The 9794-nt window shown below is 45.5% G+C and overlaps 1 protein-coding gene across 1 annotated transcript; it reads right to left on the bottom strand.

Moving 5' to 3' along the window:
- Positions 1–283: 283 nt before the first annotated feature.
- On the bottom strand, positions 284–6613 carry LOC111139186 (fetal and adult testis expressed 1). The gene is made up of 5 exons (XM_022491375.1): positions 6475–6613; positions 6088–6215; positions 1632–1738; positions 1146–1224; positions 284–415 (listed from the first exon to the last, which is right to left on the bottom strand). Exons 1-5 carry the CDS (start codon positions 6578–6580, stop codon positions 284–286), a joined length of 552 nt encoding a protein of 183 aa, XP_022347083.1. The 5' UTR covers positions 6581–6613.
- Positions 6614–9794: the final 3181 nt, after the last annotated feature.

Here is a 9794-nt window from a genome sequence, read left to right as displayed (position 1 = left end):
GAGCAGAGAGCCCGATGCGGGGCTTGATCCCAGGACCCTGGGATCATGACCTGAGCCGAAGGCAGAGGCTTAACCCACTGAGCCACCCAGGCACCCCAGAATGTTACACTTCTTTTACCTCCCAGCAGCTAGGGCCTGCTCCAGGCAAGCGGTGTAACCAGAGTTGGAAAATGGCTCCGATGCTGCTAAGGACTGCTGGGAGATAAGAGTAAGATGGGCAAGGGCAGCCCAGGGAGAAAAGGGAAGAAGAGGAAGGAGAAGCAGGCTCAGGCAGCATAAAACATCACTGGCGCATCCACAGCCACAGGTTGGCAATGCAGGCCGACACCAGCATGGTGAAGAACAGAGCATCCCTGTTGCGCCAGGTAGCGCCCTGGTCCTCCAGGGCACGCAGCCGGCCGGTGATCACGTGCAGCTGCAGAGACCAAAGGGGCTAGTGAGAGATCCTCCTGGGGAAGCCCATGGTTTACCACTGGGGAAAGTATGAACTTAGTACAGGAAGAGGATCTGCTGCCCTTCAGGAGGCCAAAGTGCCTCTGGGAGAGAAGAAGACAGAGCAACTGAAACAGGGGGCTAGGGTGGGCCAGTGGAACCAAGGGCCAGGCTGTGTACGTTTGCAGGCCCAGCAGCCTTGCCCCCTTGTTGGTGTTCACCCAGTTGTCTGGAAGAAGCCAGCCTGTCCCAGCTGTATGGGGGGAGAGGCGGAACAAGACATATCAGTTCTGGGGAAGGCTGGCATGGCAGCAGCTGCAGCACCAGAGTCAAGGCAAGGCTCCAGGATAGGTGACACTCAGGGGCTGAGAGGTCCTGTTGTGGTCTCCCCCTGAGAAGACAACACCTCCCCAAGACCTCTTAGTGCCATTCTCTCTGCACAGATTTCTATCCTCTTCTGTTGCCTCTTCATCCTCCTTTTGACTTCCCCTTTTCCCTTTCCACACATCTCAGGGAGAGAGGCAGGGCTGAGACTGTCATTAAGATGGGACACTAGAGCCCCGAAGACTGGGAGGAAAGGAAGGGGAGCCTGACCTCACCTCCACTGTTAAAGGCTAAGATGACTTCAAAGGGGGTGGTCTCATTGTTGCCAAGGCCCACCTGCCCCAAGTCACCATGATTCTGCTTCTACCCTCCCAGTGGGAGATGCTTACCTGTCTTCTCATGACTTCCATCTCCAATCCATTTAGCTCTTCCAAGCCAATCTCTGCCACCATATCTGCCTCTGGGTCACTGGGAAATAAGAAAAGAAAAAGATTTGTGAGTTGCTGGTGGTCCCAGGCCAGGTATGGCAGGGACCAGAGGAAGGCCATGAGGGCAAGCAGACAAGGTCAGGAGTATTTCTAGATAATGACTCTGTCATCCTCAGTCCTTCTCTTTCCAGGTAAGCAGGTCCTGGGGCCTGAGGACTATGAGCTACCCCAGCCCAGCCTCAGTGTGCTCAGAGGCCCCAAATGGGCAAGAGGTCAGGAGGTTCACGGTCTCTTGTGAGGAGACAATAGAGCCCCAACATTCCAAGCATGACCAGATGCTCACAACGCCTTCCTGGTCAGTCTGCTTGCTAGCCCATCTGGTCGACCCTGGTCCCTGCCCAAAGAGCTCCAGCTTTCCTCCTGCAAGATCCCTGGGATCCTTCTTACCGCTCATAATGGAACCTCATGTTCTGGAAGCCACCAGGATACTCCTGAGGGTGAGCATTGCCATGGCCTTGTTCTCTCAACATTCTGGGCAATGGCAGCTGGGGCCCCTAAAGAAAGGAATGGTCAGTAAAAGTAGCCTACTCAGTCTCAGCTGAACAGCTGCCCCACACTGCCCAGGACCAATGCTGTACCCTGTCAGGAGTCACATGGTACCTGATCCTTTGGAATCAGGCGTTGGCAACTTTCAGACCACTAGAAGAGCTTGGAAATCCCACAAGTTGGCCAACTGCCACCACTCCACCCACACCATGCTCCTCAGTAGTTTCTAGTCATCCAAACTATGGGAAAAGAAGAGCAGTGACAGGGATCCCTGTGCTCTGCCATCACTGTCACAAGCAGACATCAGCCAAGTCAGAGAGGAGAGTGGAAAAGCTCAATTTTAAAGTCAAGGAAATTGAGGTCTGGCAAATGACTGCACTTCCCAAAACATACAGTAAATATTGGAGCTCAAGATAGAACCCTGGCCATTGGGAGACCATAACATCCTTCTCTGGGTGAGCACAGCTAACCCAGTGGTTTTCATTTTCATCCATCTGCTAATGACTGCTTGGAGTGGATGTCTCTGCCCCACAGCTCTGGGCCTAAGGTATCTCATACCTTGAAGAGCCAATGTGGGCTAGAGGAACAGAATGTGCCAGACCCACCTGGGTTCAAATCTCAGCTCCAGATTTCCAGGGCAAGATGAAAATTTTCACAGACTATTTGGTTTAACACATGCCACATGCCGCCCTCTGAGCCCTTACCAACATCAAGTCATTAAATCCTCTTCGTGACCATTCAAAACAGGTATTACTATCATCCCATTTTGAAAGATTAGAAAACTGAGAGAGAGGTCACATTATTTGTCCAAGTCACACAGCTGGTAAGTAGCGGAGCAGTCATTTAAAGCCAGGATAATTTGCTCCAGAGGTTGTGCTTTTAACCATTATCCTAGGATGCCTCTCATATTTGACACCACTTCGCCTTCAGACGCCATTAAAATGAAAGTGAAATCAGTAAAATGGTATACAACCTGCAAGAAAAAAGGTAATGGGAGAGGAGAGGCCACAAATGATGAGAGAGCTCAACAAGACTGTGGCATTCAGCGAATGCTGAGAACAAAGCCAGGGAAAGTGGGCCTTGTGGCTCAGAAGCAAATAGCAAGCAGTAGAGGAGGGAGTCCTCCTCCTGCCAGTGTCCAGAGAAGACCCAGACCTGGAGGCTGCAGGGACACTGGGGTGGTCTTGAGGACCCAGTGGGTGGGGGTGGGGGACAGCAGCCTTGGCTGAAGGTCTGTACATGGAACAGTCATCCAACCCTCTTACCCCACCTGGCTGACAGCCTTTTCTCGCCAAATTCAAACTTGAGCTAAATGAATGGAGAAGCAGGGGCAGTTGTACCACAGACCAGAGCCCTCTCCACTCTGGCATTTACCGGTTCCTCCTACACAACCGACTTTGCTGAATTAGAGCCTACTGTCTCACAGGCCTCACCAAGACACAGAATTCTGATTTGTCTCTATTTGCCTCACTTTTAACAAGAAACAGACAACCAAGGCTCACCTGTCACCTGAGAAATATCTGCAGCCCTTCTATGTTCTTCAGAACAATAGTAAATGCAAGGTTGAACCATTTCTGTATAAAGGATTTTTATAGAAACTTTACCACCATGTTCCATTTGTTGTAATAACGCAAAATTTCTTTCTTAAAAGTGCACACCAATATTGGTGTGACATTTTCTATGTGAACAGTACTTGACAGTCATGCTACTATTTTATTTTCTTCTTCATCTTCTTCTTATGATACCTCAAAAATAGGTTGAAAATGACAGTGTGTGTCAAGAAAACCCTAGGACTATGAAGGAAAACCCTAGGACTGTAATAGGAATTTGATTGAGAGTTTCTCCTAGAACGATTTCCACACCATCCCTTTGATTTTCCTACAGATTGGGATCAGAAAGACAAAAAGTTTTTTTGAGATATTTGAGAGCAAATAAGGATGAGTAACTGGTGGCTGGGGTTTGTTTGTTCGAAATAACATAGATTGTTCTTACACATAAATATAACAAGAATTAATGTGACAACATCTGCAAGTCGGTGATAGCCTATTGAATTTGCCCATCATAAGACAGGTCTAACTGTTCAAAACCAGTTGTCTTTTTGCTTTTTTTTTTAAATTTTAGGAACACTTTATTTAGAATTATATGCATTATAAAACATAACGCTTTTATAGCAATTTGACAGAGATCAAGAAAATCTATGAACTTCAGCAAGTCCTAGCTTCCCTCTACTATTTCAGTGTTATTTTTATTTTCATGTACTTTTCAAGGCACACTACTTCCCCCACACCCAAATCAGCAGAACAGTATTATGAATTTTTCTTGTCCTTTAATTTTGTGGTTCTCAGAGGTGGTCATGGTTCCATTTTGGGGGGGGGTGCTCAAAAGTAAATAATAAATAGAACTGATAAATTTCTTAATTTAAATGTAAATAATAAATAGAACTGATAAATTTCTTAATTTAAATGTCTAGTTTCTGAATTCATTATAATGACTGTTTCTTTTTAAAGTAGTCCTGTGGTCCTAATAGGTAATTATGATTAATTCAGAGATAATATCTCCCCATTGCCCCCAAAGATCCCATTCTCCCTCAATCTCATGGGCATGACTGGCTTCCTGGAGCCTGAGCTGTTGGAGTAATTTGACTTGACTTCCACCTTTGGACATAAGAAGCCAATTCAGTATTTTTGGTTTATTTTCATTCCCAGGAGGTCCCTGATCTGGGAGCTCTATTTCTCTTTATTCATTAGCGGTGGAATCATTTGGGCATTTATCATAACTCATTCCCTAGAACAGCCACGCCTCCCTACTCTCCAATCCTGTTGCCTTTCCCCACTAACCTCTGCAACACTATAACACCAGGGTGACAGTAGCTAACAGAATCCACAACAGAACTACCAGATTCAAGTGATTCCCTAGAATAGTAAGGTCATCCTCCTCTCCAAAATGACTGCCTTTTCCCAGTACAGTTTGTAGCAATATGGCTGCCATTTTTTTTTCCCCTAGAACATTCCCTCACTCGAGGTGAATGTAGCTTAAAGGATTATCTACAGAACAATGGGACTCAGGTGATTTCCTAGAACATTGGGTCTCCCTCCCTTTCCAACCTAGTTGCCTTTTCCCAGTAACCTTTGCAACAGTATAACAGCCATTTCTCTAAAACTCCCTCAGGCGTAGTGAAAGTAGCTTTAAAGGATTGGCTACAGAACTTGAAACTCACATTATTTCTTCCAACTTGGTTATCTTTTCCCAGTAACTTTTGCAACAGCATAGCAACCATGTTTCTAAAACTTCCCCTCACCCACCAGTGAATAGATCCTAAGGAATGACTACACAGTGAGAGAACTCAAGTGATTCCCCAGAACACTGAGATCTCCCTCCTCTCCAAAATGGCTGCCTTTTCCCAGTATCCTTTGTAACAGTGTACCTGCCATTTTTTTTTCCTAGAATTTCCTAAACTCATATTAAGTGTAGTTTAAAAGATTGGCTACAGAACACTTAGATTCAATTGATTAGAATTCCTAACAGTCAGGGAGCATAGGAACCTACCTTGCCTTACCTTTGTCCCGGCCCTGAGAAATATATTTTATTTATATATATTTATATTTAATCTATTAGATGAGTCCCATCCACATATCAAGGATTAGGAATGTCCTTTACTTAAAGTCCACAGAGTATAGATGTTAACAAAGCTACAAAATACCTTCATAGCAACACCTAAACTAGAATTTGATGGAATACCTGGGAACTATAGGCTACCCACGTGGACAGGTAAACTTGACCCTCACAGTGGTCTAATCACTGAGGAAGCTGAGGGAAAATCTGAACTTAGACCAGGGACTGTAAGGCTGGCCTGGGGACGGTGGGGCCTCCCCAGTGGCTGTAGGCAGATCACTTCTTTCCTGCCCTTCCATCCTGTGGTTCTCAGGGTTCCTACCAAGGCTGATTATTTAATAATTAAATAATTTATATAATTATAATTTATATAGATAAATATTTATATATAAAATATAGCTATAGAGAGAACTATAGATATAGATTTATTTATTTATTTATTTATTTAGGAAAGTGTCATTTCACACACATTAGAGTTTTGTAAAGTGTATATGTAGTCCCCGAGTAATATGTGATTCAGGTGTTTTGGACTCTTAAGGTTGAACTCCCAGCCTACCAAAAGACAGCTGTGACTTCTTATTGGACATCCCTGCCTTCACTGCCTCACTGGTACACAGGAGCTTCCCTCCTTGCCCCCAAGTCAACATCTGGCTTTGTTCAACCTACCATCATCAGGCTAGAGCCCCTACAGCCTGTATGCCCAACCCCAACCCAGTTGTTGCATGTCGAGGGCTCCATACAGTACCGCTTTCTTGGGCCGGGTGGCAGTCATATTCCAAGCCAGTTGACGTGAACCGGAGCCAGCAGCCTTTGGATCCAACTTTTGTAGCCGCTGAGAGGTACCCAGGGACTGGGATCCACGTGCCATCATTTCTAGGGAGAAGAAGAGAGGCACCAGAAGCACTCATAGAGGCTGTGCCAAGGCTTCCTGGGCACAGGATACACCAGAAAAAGGATAGGATACCCAAACTTCTTAGGAATTATTCAACATTCATTCACTGCTGTCCATTGGCAGATCCCAGGCTTCAGTCTGTTCATCTCTTCAAAAGTTTTGCATCCATACACACACTTTCTCCATCACACATGCACAGGTATAGACACCCAAGGAAAGGGGCATTACAGGGTTCCTCACCTGCTATCACCAGGTGCTCTTGGCTTTGCATATAGCTTTCAGGAACCAGTTCTTCAGCCATGGATGTTTCCATCTCCTCCTTGATGCTAGGGGGGCCTCCTGCCATCACAGCCAATTTTTCACTTTAAAGCTATAGCCAAGGATACACAAGAAACAAGGCCAGAACAGGCACTTGGAAAATCAGCTCTGCGAGGGGTAGGTTCTCAAGCAAGATATATCTGGAGATGGGGGTGGAGCTAGACTCCCTCGCAGGGCTTAGGTCTTGGACCCAGAACCTTATGTTCCTGCTGTATCTTGTTGGCTGGGTCCACAGCCTTCTCCCCTGCTACTCTGTAACCAACTTAGGAGGAAAGATAAGTGTCAGAAACTGCCTGTGAGGACTATGCTGGCTCTCAGGTCACCTGATTTGGCCCTATTGAGGAGCAGGTGGGATCTACCCTCCATCACTTCTAAAGTGAAACAGGTACTGAAAAATAAATAAATAAATAAATAAAATAAAAAGAAGCAGTTACTGGCACAGGACCCCAGAGCCAGTCAGTTGCCAAAATAAGGTTCGATCCCAAGCCTGACGTGGCTTCTGCAAGCCCAGCTCTGGCAAGCAATCCAGGCCATAGCACCCCTTGGAAGGCATCCTTTGCAGAGCACATCCTGTCTCCCCCTATCTGGAGTTCCCAGGCAAGGGAGATGGCCTTTTGATGCCCTGGATCAGCCTGGGCAGGAACCATGAGAACCACAGGTGGGAAGGGCAGGAAAGAAGTGATCTGCCTACAGCCACTGGGGAGGCCCCACCATCCCCAGGCCAGCCTTACGGTCCCTGGTTTAAGTCCAAATTTACCCTCAGCATCCACAGTGATTAGACCACTGTGAGGGTCAAGTTTACCTGTCCACGTGGGTAGCCTATAGTTCCCAGGTATTCCATCAAATTCTAGTTTAGGTGTTGCTATGAAGATATTTTGTAGCTTTGTTACATCTACATTCTGTGGACTTTAAATAAAGAACATTCTTAATCCTTGATATGTGGATGGGACTCATTTAATCAGTTGAAAGGCCTGAAGAGCAAAGCCTGAGGTTTCCTAGAGAAGAAGAAATTCTGCTCAAGACTGCAGCATCAGGAAACAAAACCAAACATACACTACTGGGATTATATCAAAATAAAAAGCTTTGGCACAGTAAAGGAAAGTGAATGGGAAAAGATATGTGCAAATGTTAAAACTGAGAGGGGCCTAAAATCCAAAATATATAAAGAACTGATACAACTCAACACTAGAAAAACAAAAACTCCAATTTAAAAAGGGCAGAGGACCTGAATGGACATTTCTCCAGAGGAGACAGCCAGATGGCCAACAGATACATGAAAAGATGCTCAACATCACTAATCACTAGGGAAATGTAAATCAAAACCACAATGAGATACCACCTCCTACCTGTCAAAGTGGCTAAAATCAACAATACAAGAAATAAGTGTTTGCAAGGATGTGGAGGAAAAGGAGCCCTCGCGCTCGGTAGGCGGGAATGTAATTTGGTGCAGCCACTGTGGAACACAGATTTGAGTTTCCACTAAAAATTATAAATAGAAATACCATATGAAACAATAATTCCACTACTGGAATTACTCAAAGAAAATGAAACAAAACAACAACAACAAAGAAAATGAAAACACTAATTTGAAAAGATATGGTCACCCCTATGTTTATTGCAGCATTATTTATAATAGCCAAGATATACAACCAGCCCAAGTGTCCATCCATAGGAAATATTGGATATTAAATAAGAAAGATGTGACATATACATCTGGAATATTGTGCAGCCATAAAAAATATGAAATCGTGCCATTTGCAACAATGTGGATGGACCTAGTGGGTATTATGCTACTGAAATAAGTCAGAGAAAGACAAATACCATATGATTTCACTCAAAAGTGGAATCTAAAACAAACAAAAAGCAGAATCAGACCTATAAATACAGATGATGGTTTGCAGAGAGGAGGGGGGGCAGGAGGATGGGTGAAATGGGAGAAGGGGAGTGGGAGATACAGACTTCCAGTTCTGGAATGAATAAGTCATGGGAATAAAAGGACAACATGAAAAATATAGTCAGTGATACTAAAATAGCATAATGTATAAACTTGTTGAATCACTATGTTGTGCACCTGAAACTAATGTAACATTGTGTGTCAACTATACTCAAATTAAAAAGAAAAATTTAAAGACCGCAGCATCTATCCCTGCTTAAGCTTCCAGTGTGCAGGCCTGCCCCGCAAATATTGGCCTTGCTAGCCCCACAGTGGCAGGAGCCAATTTCTTAAAGTAAATATCTATACACATACACATAGGCATATGCATACACATACACATACATACATATATCCTGTTGGTTTCTTTTCTTTGGAGAACCCTGACTGATACCACCACCAGAGGTGAAACCTCAGCTCTTGGGAACAACTCCAGAGTCCCTGGAGGAAGAGGAGGCTATTTGCAAAAGGAGCCAAGCACAGCTGGGGCCAGGTGGGAGGAAGAAGAGGAAGCAGGGAAGGAAAAAGGAAGGGAGAAAAGAAAGCGTGAGAGAGAAAGGGAGGGGCTGGAACTTGCCTAGAGAGGGTGGCATGGTCTGGGCTGCCTGGCCCCCTCCCTGGCCCACCTGTCCAGCACTGGGACTAAACACCCTGGAGCAGAGCTGACATAGGCCCTGCCTGCATTCCTGAGGGCCCTGAGGAAGCCCTTCCCAGATCCAGCGGAGCAGCTGCAATGAAATCTGAGCTTTCTGGAAGGCCACCTTAGGAGCAGAGAAGTGTGCTTTTGTGGGACTCAGGAGCCTGGGAAGCACTAACCATGGGCTTCCGCTTGGTCAGGGTTGCCAGACTGAGCAAATACAAATGAATGCCAATTGAATTTGAATTTCAGATAAACAAGTAAGTTTTCAGGGTCAGTACACTCTGTGCAACATTTGAGACAAACTTGCACTAAAAATTTAATCATGGTTTATCTGGTATTCACCTTAGACTATGTATCCTTTATTTTGTATCTGGCAACTCTATGCCCTGCCCATCCTCATCACCATCTCAAGATTTGACCTTGAGCAAGTTTTTCCTTTCTTTGGGCCTCAGTTTCCCCATTGACAATGGAGCTCACAATCCCTTCCTTACCATGTGGCTGGAAAGCCCCCACTGTCTAGTGTGCCAACCTTGGGGGCCCGAAGGCCTAGAGCATCCCTAGAGCACAGAGAACTCTGCCAGGCCTTATGGGGGCCCAGAGAATGGCTCATGCTTAGTGTAGGTATTGGGCTACAGAGAGCTAGGCCCCCATGGAAGTCTCCCAGAGAAG

The sequence above is a fragment of the Enhydra lutris genome, unplaced genomic scaffold, assembly GCF_002288905.1.
Source record: "Enhydra lutris kenyoni isolate GAN:26980312 unplaced genomic scaffold, ASM228890v2 scaffoldscaffold96, whole genome shotgun sequence".
Lineage (NCBI taxonomy): Eukaryota > Metazoa > Chordata > Mammalia > Carnivora > Mustelidae > Enhydra > Enhydra lutris.
Note: the sequence above shows the minus strand (reverse complement) of the source record. Positions and strands in the feature narration are given on the sequence as shown.